Below are 19,180 nucleotides of genomic sequence, written 5' to 3'. Positions count from 1 at the left end.
CTCCTAAATGGATCATTATCCACAGCTTCACAACTCCACAGCTTATGGATATGCAGGCGATGAGACCTGTCTTCATCAATACATTTTCACATTAGTTTAACAGAGCTTCAGAAATATAGCCCGTCCACAGTCACAAGGCAAAAAAAGTGAGTGAAATTACAGGACCATTTGCAAATGGTAGAAAGCCATGAGCTGGTGTTAAGCAGAAGGTTACTTCTTAGAAGAGTCAATGTTACTAAAAGACACAATCAAGAAGAAAACATGGGTGCCTGTGTCAAAGTTTCCAAAAGTCTTTGTCTGTCCATTTTAACATATAAAGTGGTTTGGATAGAGCCAGGGCTAATTTCTGTTTTACTTGCAGTGAGTTTGAAAACAAACATTTAAAATAGCTCATCCACATCTAGACTGAGATTTTCTGATGGTTGCAAGAAGCTGTTGTTGCCCCAGGACAATGCTTAGTGCATCTTATTTTCCTAAAACACTTCAGCAGAGGTGTACCTCCTTATTACCAGCCACCGCACTTAATTTTTCAAAAATGGTTTATTTTGTCATTAAAGAAGGCCTACAAGACTTGGACATACAATTCACGTAACTGAGCAACATAGAGTCCCGATCAGAAGTTTAAGACCACTTGAAAAAAGGTTCCAAGTAGAGCTTCAACATGCAACAAGGAGAAATGGGAGTGAGACAAAACATTTTTTTGAGCAGGCAATTTATTGAAAACAACTCTTAAATTGAAACAGGCTGTTCTCCAGCAGATCAAAAGTTTAGGACCACATGCCTTTAAAAGGCCAAATCTGTGCAAAAATCTGTCAGGTAGTCACACTGTCATGACATTCTGATGGCAAAGGCAAAAAAACCCTTTCCCTTTTTGAATATGGTCGGGTTGTTAAACTGCATAAGCAGGGTCTCTCACAGCGCGCCATCGCTGCTGAGGTGGGACGCAGTAAGACAGTCATTTGGAATTTCTTAAATGATCCTGAGGGTCAAGTGGAAGACACAAAAGAAATTCACCAACACTGACCAGGAGGATCCAGTTGGCTGCTCATCAAGACTCTGGACGATCCTCGACCCAAATTAAGGCAGTTACTGGTGCCGACTGCAGCCCCATAACCATCAGACTGCGTCTGAGACTGAAGGGGTTCAAAAACAAAAAAACGTCTTCAAAAGGCTCCAAAGTTCTGTAGCGTTATACTTGAACACCACAGAACTGACTGCTTGGACTTCGCAAGAGAGCACCAAACATGGGACACTGAAAGGTGGAAGAAAGTTTTATTCTCTGATGAGAACAAATTTAACCTTGATGGTCCTGATGGTTTCCATTGTTACTGGCATGACAACCAGATGTCACCTGAGATGTTTTCTCCCCCTCCACTGTGGTTTCGCCACAGTGGAGGGGGCACCATAATGGTCTGGGGTGCTTTTTCCTTCAGTGGAAGACAGTAGATGCCCTTCGTGTGGCTGTCTTCACCACTTGGAGAAATGTTCCCACTCACTTGCATCAAGCATGCTGCAACAAATTTTTGAAGTGATCAACAATAATGGTGGAGCTACTCATTACTGAGTTCATGCTTGGAACTTTGATTTCTGTTTTGGGGGGTTTACGGGGGTTCTTTTGGAGGTGTGGTCCTTAACTTTTGATCAGCTGCAAAACAGCCTGTTTCAGTTTAAGCATAGTTTTCTATAGATTACATGCTCAAAAAATGTTTTGTCTCAATCCCATTTCTTCTTGTTGCATGCTGAAGCTCTACTTGGAACCTTGTTAAGAGCCAGACATGCAAAATATGATTTTTTGCCATTTTTCAATTGGTCTTAAACTTTTGATCGAGACTGTATATGTCTTACATTTAAAACATCAGGAATATCAAGTTCACAATATAAAGAATTTTAAAAGATCAGTTGCCTTGGACTAAATTTTTCACTGAATGAATCACCATTTTAATAATGAGTGGTCATTACATGTATGTATTGTACTTCTGTAACAGGGTCTAAGCGCTGGCCTTCATTAAATAAGAAGATTGAAATTACTCTGCAAGTATACTCTGGCCAAGGAGTGAGCCTAACTTAGCAAGAAGACTGGAGGCAGAAGGAAAAGGTTAGCTGTTCTCTCCAAAAAACTACAAACTCCCTCAGTAACTGCAATAAATCTAAAAAAAATAAAGGACAGTAATATGAGTATAGCAGTAATATAGAGCAATATAATGAAAGATAATTGTGATTCATTCACTGTGACACATGAAAAAGAGTCCCATTATCTACTTCTTCTATCCTGAATAATATATTCTAATTTTTCCCCAGAGATTCAAATGAAGCTCCTTTACCGCTCATGAACGAAAGACTACGACCAGTATTGTTGTTGCCTGATTGTAGTTGTCCAGAAGCATGCAGACGGGTCAAGAGTCTGAGGTGCTGAACCAAAGTGAAGGAGGGTATATAGTGTGCAAGAACAAAGGGACAATGGTTTGCACACTCACTGAGGACCATAACACTGGGACCTGTACCTGCTTGCGTCCAGCCCCTCCCAATAGGGCTCAATGCTGGGAATGAGGCTAAGTGGACTCCTGCAGAGGTGGGGAGATCAGACAGTAAGAAGTGAGGAGCATATGGAAGTAAACAGGAAGCCTGGCAATGAGAGAGAGGGCAACCAAAAAGGAACAGAAAAAAATGAAAGAAAAAGCTCGTTCCTGTTCAGCAGCTTAGGGATGAGAAGCATTAATGAGTTGGAGAATAACTCAACATAAAATTTCACAGAAAAAGCGTAAAGATAAGAAAAACTATGCGAGAGCAAAAAGAGGGTTTCCTGCCAAAGTTTCATTTCCTCGCATTTCCCACTTCAGACACAAGAGGCTGAAAAAGCACAAAAGGACAAAGCAAAAAAAACCCATTTCATCCACACTGCACCATCTTATTGCCTTGAAATGGTGAAATATTAGGCTATACGTGTTATTGTATAGTAATTTGCAAGCATCCACATGTGTATAGCAAGTATGCATTCGACCATGGTCCTCTACAATACTTTTGGGATATTTTAATACAGTTGTATTACACTCAGGATGTTCACTTCAAATCTGGTGCAGATTTCTCCCATTTACAAGAGCAGGGAAAAATCAGACTTTATTAACTAGCATGACAGCTGTGTCAGCGGTTACCTAAGTAATCTGAAAAATTCCTTGACAAACATTCCAGCCAGTGACTCAAACATACTCCCAAAACATCATAGAAATGCCTTTCACTTTTTAATGAAAGAAAATGTATGCCAAACAAAAAACGTATCCGGTCGTTAAGTCTAACATCACTAGCCGTGTCTGGACCTAAACTCCGCTGCAGGTCCATATATCAAACGATCACTATGGCATTACTGAGAGTTGAAAAACTGTCTAAAGTCTTTCATCTTTAATAAAATGATCAGTGTTATGCTCTACCAGGTGTAACAATTGAGTTTAACATCCAGGCATCCATGAAAACGGAATTTATGACATTTAACGGAGTTAGAAGTTAGCTCGCTAGCTTCTATCTAAATACAATATAGCATGTCCTGACTGCGGGGTTTTGGAAACAAATTAAAACGTACAGCTCTGTTATCACTTCCAACATAAATGAAGACAGAAAACTAAACAGCAGTGACGTTTGTAGGGTTACTGAAGTTTGGCTAGCTGGTATATAATGATGTGCTAAGTGACCGCTAGCAACACAGCTATGTTAGCATAATATAAACAAGCTAACTTTTTTTCCACTCAATAAAAGTTCACGTGAGTGTTCTCGGTGGTCAGGAACAAATGTAATCGCATGGCAGGATGCTGTAAAAGGACCAAACTTCAGCCAGGAGAACAACTGAGATAATCCATCCACAATACGAGGTTAGTCATTCATATACTGCTGCATGGGCTGGGCTGTAGTTACATCCTAAGGTTTTAAAAACTGAGCTTAAATAAATGATTAGCGGTAATAAAAGCAGAGGGAGGTCAACAGTGATCACTGACTGTTTTAGGAGCTTTTTGAGATTAAATAGAAGAAAATACAAAACATTAAACATGTTAACAACACAAAAGCCATATTAAACGCAGACTACTTTAGGCCCGGAAGTAGGATTCGTCACATCATCACTTAACGACCGGATAGTATTTAGATTTTAGAAACTCCACTACAGACCTTCTCATGGTGTTAAAGGGAAAATCTATGACCCTAGTATATAAATGTATTTGGGGAAATAAGCTTAGAAAAACTGCAATTAAAGTCTGGCTTTTTTTACCTGATTTTCAACTTGATCAATGTATTACTCCTAACCTCTCCCTCCCAAAGAGAAAGGAAGTCTCTGTTTTATGTTTGCAGATTTTTAAATTCTGTACATGGGAGGTTTACTGAAGTTTTTCTACAGTTTCTTTGTTGCACTCTAAAAAGTAATTCATCAGACCCGTTACCACCACTTAAATGCATGGCTGCATTGATTAATTTATTATATAATTTATTGATTAAGATAAATCTTCTAAATTGAAAACTTTATTTTGTTGGGGTGTGTTGACTTAATAATTTTGGCAATTATATCAACTTAACTTTGTATGTAATTTAAAATTAAAAGGGTTTAAAACAAAATTCAATTTGTAGTTTCTTAATGAAATTGGATAGATAACTTCATTTTTCTTCACTGTAACCTCTGATTTCAAGGTCCATCTCCTACCCAGTTAACATGCCCTACCAAATTCACATATTAAGACTGTGTTGCATGGAGGACTTGTATGCTGATGTTAAAGAGATTTTAATGTAAGTAACATTTTATTTACAAATAACAGTTCTACTAAAGCAATGCATTTGTGCTAGTAAGTGTTATGACCCATAGTGGATTTGTTTCTGATGTTATGCTCATACAGGTGAGGAAATAGTTTATTATTATTATTATTATTATTATTATTATTATTATTATTATTATTGCTAACGGTGAATACTTCTGTGGGAAGGATAGCTGTAGAGTTTCTGTTTGCCTCATTTATTTTATTTCTTGTATGCTATACATGATGTTACATTTTAAATTGTTTTGGTTACTATTGCAATACAGTAAGTACTGTTCTTGATCTTAAGAGCTGCATCTATCCTTATTACTTTTTTTAAACACGTCAAGTTTTATGAAATATTGTTAATATGATTCTGGTTGTATCACCCTGGCACAGACTATGTGAATCTCTTTGTCATTAAGTCTTTACATAGGCATTTTGTGTATACATAAACATCATTTAATATTTTTTAAAAATATATATGAAATTGATTTTTGTGGATTATCAGTTTTAAGCAAACTTAAATTTAATGCTTTATTAATAACAGGTTCCTTTTAAAGAAAATATCTGTAAAGCCTGACAATTGTTTGTAATAATCCTCAAATTGTCTTATAGCATTTTTCTGTATGTGTGGTGTACAGATTAAAAAAAAGAGTTCAAGAGAGTAACCACTGTAAGTCTTGAATCAAATTTTTTGCCTAAACTTGACCATTGTAACCCAAAACTAATGGATGGTGTTTGATGAAGGGGAGGAGCTAAAGGACTGAGAATCTTGCTTCTTGAGGTATGATAATTATTTAGGCTTTGGCTAACTTCAGAATGCAGTTTGTTTGCAGCCACCTATATAATGTATTACTCATTTTGATACTTTATCTACTTTTTCTTAAATTGCACAATACTCTCAAAGTACGCAGAGAGGTCGACTCAACCCGGGAGAGAAGGAAGAGGACCTTTTCATGCAGTTTGGTGTAAATAATTCAGCATCTTGAATAAAAATGAAATCCACACTGATCATACTGTGGATTTACAAATATCACACCCATAGCAGTGGCCTGTTCAGCATAGGTGTGGGGCATTGTAAAAGGCTCCTTGAAAAATTAAACTAATGAACATAGCACTTCACTTAATCATTGCATGAAAAATATCTTGAAGTAGAGAAAAACTAAAGGGCAAGTTACAAAGAATTAATAGAAAAATACACATTTCATAACACACTGGATATTTCTAGCTTACTTTAACTTGAGTTAGTCATGATATAAAACATAAAGGGTATTGTCTATTTTTTACAGCATAAACTAGAATGTTATAATTAGACCAACACGGTGAACCGCTCGTAAAGCTAGTAAAATATGTTGTTAGAAATCTTTTTAGGTCAAGCAGCCAAATTGGTCATAGAACATGTTGTTTATGTCGTGTGGTTATGTTTTGTGTTATGATGCCATAATTTTATCTCATTCTTATTAATGTATCCTAATTTTCATTCATGTGTGTATAAAAATAAATAAACAATAAGTCCACTGATGATCTAGATTCAGTAAGATTCAGTTAGGGTAAAAGTATAATCTGATTTCTGATTTATTTTCAGTGTTTAAATATAAAGCGTTGAAAGTTACAAATAAAATCCTTAAATGTTGAATTAATTTATTTCTTGAAAGCAGTTAAAATTACAAAAACAAGAAAAAGCTAAAATAATAATGATGAAGAAGAAAATCAGCAACTTATTGACACCATACAATACTTTCAAATAATGTGAAAAAAGTTGTTGGTGTAACATCATTTTATGAGTACACAGCTTAAAAAATAGATTTTAAGCTACAAATTATTAAGTAAGGGGTAGTTAAAATTACTTCTGATTGTAGAGGAAAAGTTCATTCTCATAACGTAATATAGTTTGTGGGTTCAATATAATTTCAACATAAGTTTTCATAATTCAGAAATATTCATGGAAGCTGTTGCGTCATTTTTTTTTGTTGAGCTTAAACATTTGTTTTTAGAGTGTAATTAGATTTCATACTCTTTAATATTCTCACATGAAACTATAAAGCTAACAGTGATTGTCTGTAAATATCCTCCCCCACCCTGTCTGAGGCCTTGGACTAAACTGAATTTCAAAAGTGTAGCACAGACAACATGGATGGGCTGTGTCACAGAGCAAGCCATGCTGTTTGTCAGGTATTCGATCAACAATGCTCCAAAAGCCACCAACAGCACAAATAGTCCAGACGTCCAGCTCAGAGACTCCATGTGGCTAGGGTGAAGCTTAGCAAACAGTTAGCAACTACAGCCGGCTGTGTCTGGATCCACTTATCATGCTCCTAAATTAATAAAGTTCAAATACAAAAAAAATTAAAATCATGCCATTTACAGGTGTTATGAAGGGGCAAACTGTCTTTTTTAGAGTGGGCATTAGGTGTAGTTGAGTTCCTGCCTCAACTGATATGACTCTACCGTAAGTATTGGAAAGCTTAGAAAGATTCTCACAATGCAATATGAGAACCAATAGAAGATGTCAATACAGTGAAGTTTATGTAGAAAAAACAGCTTTCTGAGGGAGTAATGAACACACACACACACACACACACACAACAAATATTCAAAATTAAGATGGACAGTCAACAGTGATGCTTTGAAGTCATCATTTAGGTACCTGTAGTACATGTTCATGTCTGTCAGAGTTTTTAGTACACATGTTGCTGCTAGTACAGGATGCACTGATAGGGTGGCTGTAGCTCAGGCGGTACAGCAGGTAATCCACTGATTGGAAGGTTGGTGGTTCGATTCCTTCCCTCTAGTCTGCATGCCAAATATCCTTGGGCAAGATACTAACCCCATGTTGCTCTCCGATGCATCCATTGGAGTGTGACTGTGTATGAATGTTAGATAGGCACTAACAGCTTAGAAACAGTGCTTGGGTGAATTAATTAGTTGTGTAAAGCGCTTTAAGTGCTCAGATAGAGTAGAAGAGTGCTATATAAGAACCGGTCCATTTACCATAGTGGACAACCTTCTTAATATTATTCCACACAATTTATTAGATATTTACAAGTTTACAATTTATTAGATATTACATTGTTAATATAACGTGTACTACTATTTGATTTTCTTTGTTAAATCAATTTGTTTTGTGAGGTTTTGTTGTTGTTGTTGTTGTTTTGTAGTACAGCAATACATTTGTGTGTGGCACAGGTGTACTTACGGAGTTTCCAGGCTTTTTCTGCAGTGAGTTATTGAAAGAGGGGGGTCTGGAAGATAGGGAACAAAAAACAAAACACTGTAAACTGTAAATACACTGGTAGGGGAGGGCGAAAACAAGCACTTCACTTAGAAGCTGTACAAATAAAAGCAAGGTCATTTGAAGGAGTCCAATGAGCTGTTTTTATTCCTATTTATTTTCAGCCGAGCCTCAATATTAAGATTCATAATGTGGAAAATATTGTTTTGCCATTCCCGATATTCGTGTCTGACCCAACACATTTACATAAAAGGCTTATAAAACTAGACTCACCAAAGGCAACATTAGCATGGCTGCTGCAGGGCTTGGAGCAAGATTTGAATGTGAGCGACAGAACAGCAGTAAAATGCAACAGAGGCTTAAAAACATCAACATAAATATAATGACTGACTGCAGCCAAGAATCTATCACTTTTAGCTTTTGATGGTTATGATGGCAGCATAAAGCAGCAGATCACGAAAAAAAAAGAAAAACAAGTACAGCAACAAATAATGTGTAATTCCATAAATATATTCACATCAATGAAAAACTATTCTTTTAACAACTTAAAAGGATGTTCTAACCTTGTTTTTTTGTAAAATGCAATGTTTATACTTAGGAACACCCGTTCAACTGCTCACTCATGCAAATATCTAATTAGCCAGTCACTTGGCAAAAATGATTTGCACTTAGGCATGTAGATATGATAAATGCTAAAGTTCAAACCAAGCATCTGAATGGGGAAGAAAGCTGATTTAAGTTACTTTGAAAGTGGAATAGTTGTTGGTACCTCTACTACCATCTACTGGTACTACTACTTTCTCACAGAACCATTTCTAGGGTTTACAGAGAGTAAACACAGCATGTCTTTATCCTGTCTTCCTTCTGTCACCCCAACCGGTCATGGCAGATGGCCCCGCCCCTCCCTGAGCCTGGTTCTGCCGGAGGTTTCTTCCTGTTAAAAGGGAATTTTTTCTTCCCACTGTCGCCAAAGTGCTTGCTCATAGGGGATCATATGATTGTTGGGTTTTTCTCTGTATGTATTATTGTAAGGTCTACCTTACCATATAAAGAGCCTTGAAGTGAGTGTTGTTGTGATTTGGCGCTGTATAAATAAAATTGAATTGAATAGTCCAAAAAAGAGAAAATATCAAGTAAGAAGCAGTTCTCTGAATGAAAATGTATCATTGATGTCAGAGATCAGGGGAGAATAGCAACACTCTTTTGAGTTGATGGTAATTCAAATACCATCTTGCTACAACAAAGGTGTGCAGAAGAACATCTCTGCATACTCAGCGTATCAAACCTTGAAGTGGATGGGTTATAACAGCAGAGACCACACCAGGTGCCAACCTTATCAGCAAAAACAGGAAACTAAGGCTACAATTTGAATAGGCTTACCAAAATTGGAAAATAGAAGATTGGAAAAACATTATCTGGTCCATGAGTGAATTTCTGCTGCAACATTCAGATGAATGGATCAGAAACAACATGACATTCGGGTGGAGCGCTGCTGACTTAGACTGAGAACATTGTTGGACAGTGGAAGGAATACTTCAAGGACCTCCTTAATCCCACTGGTACGTCTTCCGTGGCAGAAGCAGAGTCTGGGGAGGGGAAACACTCACCTATTTCCGGGGGCGAGGTCATTGAGACAGTGAAACAACTCCTTGGTGGCAGAGCCCCTGGGGTGGATGAGGTTCACCCTGAGTTCCTAAAGGCTCTGGATGTTATAGGGCTGTCTTGGTTGACATGCCTGTACAATGTTGCGTGGAGATCAGGGGCGTTACCTCTGGATTGGCAGACCGGGGCGGTGGTTCCTATCTTTAAGAACGGAGACCGGAGGGTGAGAAAGTCTATGCCAGGTTGCTGGAAAGGAGAGTCCGTCCATTAGTCGAACCTCAGGACGAACAATGCGGTTTTTGTCCTGGTCGTGGTACACTGAACCAGCTCTCTATCCTCTCGAGGATACTTGAGGGTGCATGGGAGTTTGCCCAACCAGTCTACATGTGCTTTGTGGACTTTGACAAGGCAGACCCGTTTCCGGTGGGTGGTCGGCTGCACCAGGGTTGCCCTTTGTCACCGATTCTGTTTGTAATTTTTATGGACAGAATTTCTAGGCATAGCCAAGTGGAGGAAGGCTTTCACTTGGGTGTTCTCTGAATCTTATCTCTGCTTTTCACAGATGATGTGGTTCTGTTGACTTCATCAGGTGATGGCCTCCAGCTTGCAATGGAACGGTTTGCTGCCGAGTTTGAAGAGGTGGGAATGAGAATCAGCACCTCCAAATCTAAAGCCCGAAAAGAGTGGAGTGCCCACTCCGGGCCTGGGACGGGTTTCTGCCCCAAGTGGAGGAGTTTAAGTATCTTGGGATCTTGTTCACGAGTGACAGGAGAAGGGAGCGGGAGATCGACAGACAGATTGGTGCTGCGGCTTCAGTGTTGCGGAAGCTTTACCAGTCCATCAAGGTGAAGTGAGAGCTGAGCATAAAAGCGAAGCTCTCAATTTACTGCTCAATATACGTCCCTACCCTCAACTATGGTCATGAGCTGTGGGCAGTGACCGAAAGAATGACATACAAGCGGCGGAAATGAGGTTTCTCTGAAGGGTTAGGGTTAGGGCCACTGCCTTAGAGACGGGGTGAGGAGTTTGGCCATCCAGGAGGGGCTCAGAGTAGAGCCGCTGTTCCTCCACATCGAAAGGTGGTTTGGGCATCTGACAAGGATGCCTCCTGGGTGAGGTGTTTATGGTGTCGCACCGGGAGGAGGCCCCGGGGCAGACCCAGGACATGCTGAGGGGATTATATCTCTCAGCTGGCCCGGGAACGCCTTGGTGTTTCCCCGGACCACCTGGAGATGGTGGGTGGGGAGGGGGAGGTCTGGGCTCCCCTCTGGGCTCTCTGCTTAGGCTGCTCCCCCCGCCACCCGGCCACGGATAAGCAGAAGATGGATGGATGGATGGATGCTTTCTGACTTTCAGAATCTATAATTATTAAAATTTTTAATTGTATGTTGATGTTGTCTTTAGTTTTTAACAAATAACATGTGTTTTAATATACATAAAACATGCACCGACATAGTCACCACCATTAAATCTTAGCTCCTTAAATCACTTTTGTTTATGTTTGATTAGTTAAGAGCATAAACATGTAGCAAAAAGGAGTGTGAAGAAATTAGAAATAAAACAATGCTGGAAAGAAAACAAGTGAGATGGGAAAATAAAATCAAAGAATAAGAAGTACTATCCAGAATATTTATGCATGATGATACAATGGTTGCTGCAGAACCTCCACAAGTTAAGCAGCTGACATGTTTCAGGTTTTTAGGACTGGCTTAGTGAATGTGGAAAGTTAAATATATATGTTAAATATAACAAGTTTCCCCTCACCTCTTTTCCTCTTGAGTTTTCTTCGCCGCTGCTTGTTGACAAAGCAGGCAGCCATGGTACTGAAAAGGACAGCTGCTGCCAAGAAGCAGATGGTGGCCACAATACCAGCCACCACAGGCCGTGCCAGTCCACGCTCCTCCACCAACTCTGGAGGAGGAAAGAAATCTGAGGGGGAAGAGAGAGGGAGATAAAAGCATAATGAAGTCGAACAGCAAATTCATGACAGAAACAGAGCCCTATACTCCAGGTATGCAGACCGTGAGGAAACATCACAGCAGAGAAACATGTGCCAATTTTTATTTGCTCACTGAACTTTTGACATGGCCATCCTTTATTATTAATGCTATAGTCAGCATTCAATTTGTGGCTCCAAAACAGACACTGATATTTACCACACAGATGTGAGTTTACTGGTAAAGAGCACACTGTCCCTGCTCTTTGATTAAAACTAAACCAGGACTTTCTGCTGTTTTCTGGCAGCTTCATCTGCAAAATTAGAGATGCAGAGTTCACTCGTTTCTGTGTTCCTGTAGAAGAGACTCCCAAAACATTCTGTCCTGTCCAATCAAATTCAAATATATTCAAGCTGACCTTTACTGCTGCATATGTCTTCTGCAGGGTGCATGTCACAATGACTAAGCAGAATGCTAACTTTTCCTCATATTCAGAACTACATAGAGGGTAATGTAATTCATGCACTGTTTTGATTGATTGCTACCTTTTTAATGTGGTTAGACTGGCTTAGACGAAAAAGAAAATCTTGTATCTGATGAAATTCAGTTAGCTTACCAAGGTTTTCCTTTGTGTACTTTATAAAAGGACCAAAGTTGAATTGCTTAGTGTCTGCTGAACAAGGTACAGGGTCGAAAAAAATGTATAAATACATTTTGTTAGTATGAAACGTGTGATTGACTTTTACACAGTAATCAGTAATGTCCAATTGGTTTACATTAGTGCTTCTTACATTTCCGAAGTTGCCTAAATCATTTCTAGGTGGGAAGTAGATAAGAAAATGTGTTTTTTTGTAACCAAAAACTGTAATTCTATAAATGTTTCATGTGTTCAGAGCCAGAGGGCAGAGGAAGAGTTTGAAAAAACACGAAATGTTAATAAAAACTTCAGGCAGGAAGTAAAAGTTTGACAGTGAGTTCATGAAATGTGGACAAGAAGACTAGTTTATATTTATTACTAATATTGAAGAATGTTACTTGCCAGAATTAAGTTGAAGAGGAAAGAAGGAAGAAATGGTTACAAATATTTAAACTCTACAGTATCAGAAACATTCTCAGGTAAAGAAGCTGGTTGCTGCTGTCTCTCACACTGTGCCTTACACAGACATTCATTTTACTGGCCAGCAGGGGGCAACTCCTCTGGCTGCAAAAATAAGCTCGCTAGTTTCCTTTTGGTCATTTCATAAATTCTGAACTATTAGAGTAAAGAAGAGGACAAAGCAGGGTTTCTTCTAACAGTGTTTCTTAGTTAGATCCACTTGTTGGTGACATTCAGTTGCACAAGATGGGTAACCAATGGGTCACACCAAAGTAGTTATATCCACCTTTCATATATGGAGGCTCCACCTAGCAGACCAACAAGACCTGAGTCTGTTGAAGTGGCAGACACCAAAATGAGTCAATCCATTAGACCTCTATGTTAACGTTTTACATTTTGCTGCATTATAAAGCGTACAGAGCTGCGTTCCGCCTTCACAGTTACTGTACAGCAGATTAATTTTCTTTATAATTCATCTCTGGATATTGGTAAAGCTTAAGTTTAAGGATGTCGCGCTTTGATTAACACGTGTGCCGACAGAGGCAGCTGTAGCTGATAGCTGGCCTAGGCCTCAACGCTCTACAATGCTTGTGTTGCTGGTGCTTGTCGGAAGATTTTAATTGAATTACCTGACAAATCATATGTCCTGCTGTATAATAGAGTCTATCTAAGAAGCTTGTGCTTTTGCTTGCGTGAGCAAAAACTCTGTTATAATAATACTAATGAATATTTAACTGTAATTAAAATGATGGCATTACTATAATTAAAAGCCAGCCAATGCAACAAAGAGGACAATGTTTCTGCTGTGCAGCTATGATCTCTGGTTGTGGATTTACAAACTTCTACAACTGTCCTCAGTTATTATTGAAGGAGCTGGTTCAGTTATCTCTCAGTGAAAGCAGGAGGTACAATGGGTCAGCTTCTGTTATGAACTTGTGAGAGTAGTTTATGTGCTACAGTGAAGTGTGATTAGCAACATACAACGTATTGTTAATGCAGGAACACCCGATCAGTGAATCACTGCTCAACTATCCAAATCACCTTGGTCATGTTTGAAAGGACAGAGTGTATCCACATCACGTTGGACAAAATTTAAGGAAAACAGAGAATCAACAGAGAAATGAGCAGAAGCATTTGATCATCGTACAGCGTGGTTCCCAGTTTTACCAGAGGGGGGAAGCAGAGTACTTCCACAAACAAGTGAAAATCTGGTCTATAAATGTTACCGGCAGCTGTTCCTACTAAACGGAGTGTACTCAGTGACCTCTGTAGAGGAGTGCCATCATATATGAATAGTTTAATTTCAGACCCCAAACACAGTCTTTTTTTCTTTTTTTTTTTTTACAGCCAAACAAAGCTGGCTTTTTTTAAAATCAGGAAGCCATCCAGTACAATCAGTGGAGAAGCAGACAGGAAGATGATGTCATCCCCCTCAGGATGCTACAAAGGAGTGTCCATGTTAAAGCGAGCTTAAAATGAATAGTGCTGAGTGGGTAAAATGTAAAGTTGGTGTTGCTGAGTGTGCAATACATCTACCACCCCTCTTCAGCTCAGAGATATTAGGCTAGCCCGAGGTTAAATATGCAGTTTGCAGCTAGTTGTTGGGTTGCAACTCACTGAGCAGCTTTATCTATCACTCTTCTTCTCTAAGCTTCATTATTCTTCTATACATACTGGATAATGTAGGGTTCTTACACATAATAGCTCTATATACATATTCACATTTCATCTGTCAGTCATGGCCACAAATGAAATTCTAGCATTTTAAATGATCTAATGCCTCACCTGTGCTGGACACTCCAACTACGTTACTAGGCTCGCTGATCATGTCATCCATGATGGCCATGACGCGGAACTCATACCACGCCTCCTGAGACAAGAAAGAGATTATGTTATCAGAAATGTTCAGTAAGCCTGAACCTGTAAAATTCCACTGCCATCTCCAAAGACCACCAAGCTACAACAGTCCAAGGCTTTGGAAACTTTGGAAATAGAACTCAGATGAACAAAACTCCAATATACCAGCAAACTGTCATTATTTATTTAACAAAATCCACCTTTAGCAGGATACTTGAAGTAATTGCTTTCCGTATGATTTCATCAGAGGAATTTTGACCTACTCTTCTTCTGCCACACAGGACCAGCAGCTCTACTCCGAGATCCCTCTGGATGTCGGAGCTGCTTTCCCAAATCTCACAGAACAAACTCAAACTTTTAGTCATTTACCCAGACTTCATGACCATTAAGTTATATAACCAATGTGAGAGCTGTGTCTGGATCCGTGTCACATTTTCATTGGGTGTTGGAATCTTTCAGGGTTCCCCCTCGTCTCCAATCCTGTTCTTGATTCATGGACAAGATCCCAAGATAGCCTTGGTGAGGAGGCTGTCCGCTTTCAGAACTACAGAATAGGATATCTGCTTTTTGCAGATGATGTAGTTCTGTTGACTTCATCAGATTCATTCAGATTTTCTGTTTTCAAATTTAAAATTGACTAAGATTAAGACTTGAGACTACAAGAAGGGCCTATTATGTAAAAGTATCAGGCAACAAATCAGAAGAGTGTCTATTAGATCTCATCCCTTCAAGACTGCTCCAAGAAGTCCTACCATTAATCAGTGATTCAATCCTAAATATGATCAGTCTATATCTATTAGGTACCACAGACCTTTAAGGTGGGAGTAGTTAAATTATTACTTTAAACGTCATCACTTGACCCAGCTATCTTAGCTTATTATAGGCCAATGTTTGTTTTGGTAAATGAACTGGTTGTCATAGAGCACTTTTTAATTCTGCCTGTGTACTCAAAGCACTTTATAAAACTTGCGTCATTCACCTTTTTATCTAATGACTTTCTTCTATACGTTAGTGCTTTCAATTTAAGATTCACAGATGACAAATACCAAGAAGCCAGATAACAAACAGCAGACAGAAAGACCTGAATGACACCTAATTTTCTGCTTCTAAATTCAGTTGAAACTGAGGTTAATGTACTCAGTCCTAAAAATTTTAGAAACATGGTGTCTAACCACTGTGGATGGCATTACCTTGGCCTCCAGTAACAACGTGAGAAATTATGGAGTTGTTTCCTTAACCAGGATATGTTCTTCAATGTGCATATTAAACAAATATGTGGGACTGCCTTCTTTGCAATGCTTATTGCATTTGCACAATATTTTTAAAATTAGAAACATCCTGTCTCAGAGTAACGCTGAAAAACTAGTTACTGTTTTTATTACTTCTAAGTTGGACCATCAATTCCTTATTATCGGGATGTCCTAAAAACCTCTTGCAAAGCTTTCAGTTGATCCAAAATACAGCAGCACCCAGCTCCCAGTTTGGATTCGGGAGACACGGACTCTTCTCTACTTTCAAGGTTAGGCTTAAAACTTTACGTTTGACAAAGCATATAGTTAGGGCTGAATCTGGTGTTTATGCACCACTTTGCATTTAATCATTAGTTACTATTAAACTCGGGCTCTCTTCCACGGCATGTCTTTTATCCTGTCTTCCTCCCCTCACCTTGCATCAGATTGCTACCTCTCCCCTGAGCCTGTTAGGTTGGACAGTGGGCAACAGTAGGAACTCTCCCCCGGCAGAACCAGGCTCAGGGAGCTATCTGCTGTAACTAGTTGGGGGTGAGAGGAGGACGACAGGACAAAACAGGATTTCAAGAACTTTGACTTTCTTTGGTCATCTTTCACCATTCTGTGGCAGAGAGGCCTATGTACTGAGGAACATCTGTCATTTTTAACTAAAGACTTTTACTTTAATCTCATCCATTTTCTATCAGCTTTCTGGTTTGTTCACATGATCTTTAGTAAACTGCACCTATGTTCTTTTTATTAATTTCTCCTTGTCATACACATCACTGTTGTTCAGAGTACTCCTGAAACTGTACTCATGAACATTAATATTTGCTCTCTGTGAGACCCCAAGTTGCTTCCCATGTATCCTGGGTTCCTCTGTGACTTTGGCTACATTCACACTGCAGGTCTTGATGCTCAATTCCGACTTTTTGATCAAATCCGATTTTTTTATTTTTTATTTTGTCTTGTTGTTCACATTACAAATAAAATGTGACAGCAAACGTGCTCTAGTGTGAACGCTCAAAGCGGCCCGCATGCGCAAAAGAAGACATCAAACACAAAGCGCTCTGTTTAGACCCAGACCGAACAGTATTGTTTGACTGATTCAAATTCAAATTTTTTCAAATTTTTATTTGTCACATACACAGTCATACACAGTATGATATGTAGTGAAATGCTTTATGGATGGCCCCATAAAGACTTGTTTCGGACTTTACGTTTCCCAATTTTGATTGAAGTTATAAAGTTATTTTGTTATTTACATTTGGCCTAATAATGATCCTTATTACTGTTTTAGAGGAGCGGTGCTTCAAAGGATAGCTGCAGAGTTCTGTCCGAATCTGCAGATTATACAGTACAAATAAAATGTTCACGTTTCTCCAACGTTGTCTTCCCAACAGTTTCACTAACATCTAAACTGGATGGCCAGGAAGCGTTCACGATGTCTTCTCGGGCACTTCTGTGGTGCTTCTTTGGCGCTGATAATTGGCGTCAGTGACGTAAAAGACGGATTTAATGCGACATGACCATTCAAACAACAGTCGCTTTCTAAAGCATCGGATATGTTTCGGATTCAGGACCACATATGAAAGAGACTCAGATCGGATTTGAAAATATCGGATTTGTGCCGTTCACACTGTCATATGGGCGACCGTGGCTCAGGGGGTTGGGAAGCGTATCTGTAACCGGAAGGTCGCCGGTTCGATTCCCGGTCCTGGTGGTTGTGTCCTTGGGCAAGACACTTTACCCTACCGCCTACTGGTGATAGTCTGCCCCAGGGCAGCTGTGGCTACAACCGTAGCTTACCTCCACCAGTGTGTGAATGCGAGAGTGAATGAATAGTGGCGCTTTTGTAAAGCGCTTTGGTTGCCTTGAAAAGCGCTATATAAATCCAATCCATTATTATTATTATTATACCATGATCGGATATGGGTCGAAGCGCTTTCACCTGCAGTGTGAACGGAACCTTTGTAGTCTTTTATGGGCTACTGGAGCATTGGTGAACTACTGCTGAATAGTGGCTCCTTAACCTATAATTTGCGCTCAGAATAATTGCTGTAAGCAATTGGCATCGGAGAGAAAAGAATGTAGTTAAAGGGACAGATTTTTTTCTTCTGAATCAGCATTATCAGAACATATGCCTTTTAATTTGTTGTAGAAAACCATATCCACCAACTCGAAGAAGTAACTAATGCATGCTACAACAAACCTTTCAACCCTTCTTTTTGTCCTCTTGCTATTCTCAAGACGTCACACAGGGATTTAAAAAGCTCTTCCTTAGATATAAGAGGCATAAAGTTTCACATCATATTTCACACCAACAAAAATGTACATGATATTCATCAAAAACTCACCTGAATCAGATTCAGATTTCTCATTGATTTTCATGTTTCAGGACTACAGACAGCATGCAATATTTGCCCAGAATTGTTGATGTTAGAGAAATTAGTAAAACACATAGAAAAAAAATTGTGAAAACATAAAAGCTCTAACCATGTAAGTGGAATAAATGTAGGCTACCAGTCAGAATTCAGTGTTGCTACAATATATGAATATATCTATATAAGTTTCAGATATCGACAAATTATAATATCAAACAATGGTATGAAGTTGGAGTGGCCTAGTGGCTTTCGCATGACCTCAGCAGACCAATCATGTGGCTGAATTAAAACATTTTGAAAAGACGAGTGTGTCAAAGAAAGAAAGAGGAAGCCACAAAGGGGGCAAACAGCTTTTCTATGAAACACACGTTGACCCATGTGACTTTTCTGAGCAGGTTAGACCTTTGATTTTGTAATAACTGAAACTTTTATTCTCTGACTGAAAACTTCTGCTGAATCTGTGCTGCAAAACCCATGTTTTCATTTTTATTTTCAGAAGCTGCTGCTGTGTCTGCAGATTATTTGCATATCTCATAAATTCTACATGTTTGCTCGCTTAATTTGCACCGCTCCTGGTGGATGGTGTTAGCCGCTGGTTTAGAAGGCCAAGTACTTTTGGTGTATAAAAACACTAAATTGTAACTGTAACACGAGACGGTCTACTGATTTTTTTTAAAATAACTTCTCTAAAGATCAGCTACAACATTACACCAGCCCATCCAATCATGTGCACAGACGCACTGCACAGTGTTTATTAACCATTTACAAAGTTTCATCAAGATCAGCTGCAGTGTTCTAACAGCCGTCTAGTTAATTATTTACAAGCCAGTTATTAGCACATAAATATGCAGTGCACTGAGTTGTCAGCTCAGTTATGAAAACAGATTGAGGATTTAGTTGCGGTGCAGCAAATGTCCACTTTAAAACATACACACATATGTGAGGAACCAAAGAGAGCTTCCATTCTGGTCCCATGACCTAAAAAATGCAGTGAATTTCCAACAGAAAAGTTACACAAGCTAGGTGTGATGTGTGCATCTGTGAGACTGAGAGCTGGAGAGAAGAGTATGTGTGGGT

The 19,180-nt window shown here is 39.0% G+C and overlaps 1 protein-coding gene across 2 annotated transcripts in view; it reads right to left on the bottom strand.

Annotated features, from left to right (window-relative positions):
• LOC102776043 (protein turtle homolog B-like) overlaps window positions 1-19,180 on the bottom strand; it is a 161,858-nt gene that overhangs the window by 23,047 nt on the left and 119,631 nt on the right. The window contains exons 15-18 of one of the 2 annotated variants that reach the window (XM_087847107.1): window positions 14,419-14,503; window positions 11,365-11,529; window positions 7,963-8,008; window positions 2,475-2,561 (exon numbers count right to left, since the gene is read on the bottom strand). In XM_087847107.1, coding sequence (XP_087703233.1) covers window positions 2,475-2,561; window positions 7,963-8,008; window positions 11,365-11,529; window positions 14,419-14,503 — 383 coding nt within the window. The remainder of the gene's footprint in view (window positions 1-2,474; window positions 2,562-7,962; window positions 8,009-11,364; window positions 11,530-14,418; window positions 14,504-19,180) is intronic. The other variant, XM_087847106.1, reaches the window with a different exon arrangement.

The sequence above is a fragment of the Neolamprologus brichardi genome, chromosome 10, assembly GCF_056152115.1.
Source record: "Neolamprologus brichardi isolate AB-2024 chromosome 10, ASM5615211v1, whole genome shotgun sequence".
Lineage (NCBI taxonomy): Eukaryota > Metazoa > Chordata > Actinopteri > Cichliformes > Cichlidae > Neolamprologus > Neolamprologus brichardi.
The sequence above is the reverse complement of the archived record's forward strand: the minus strand, read 5'-3'. Positions and strand labels throughout refer to the sequence as shown.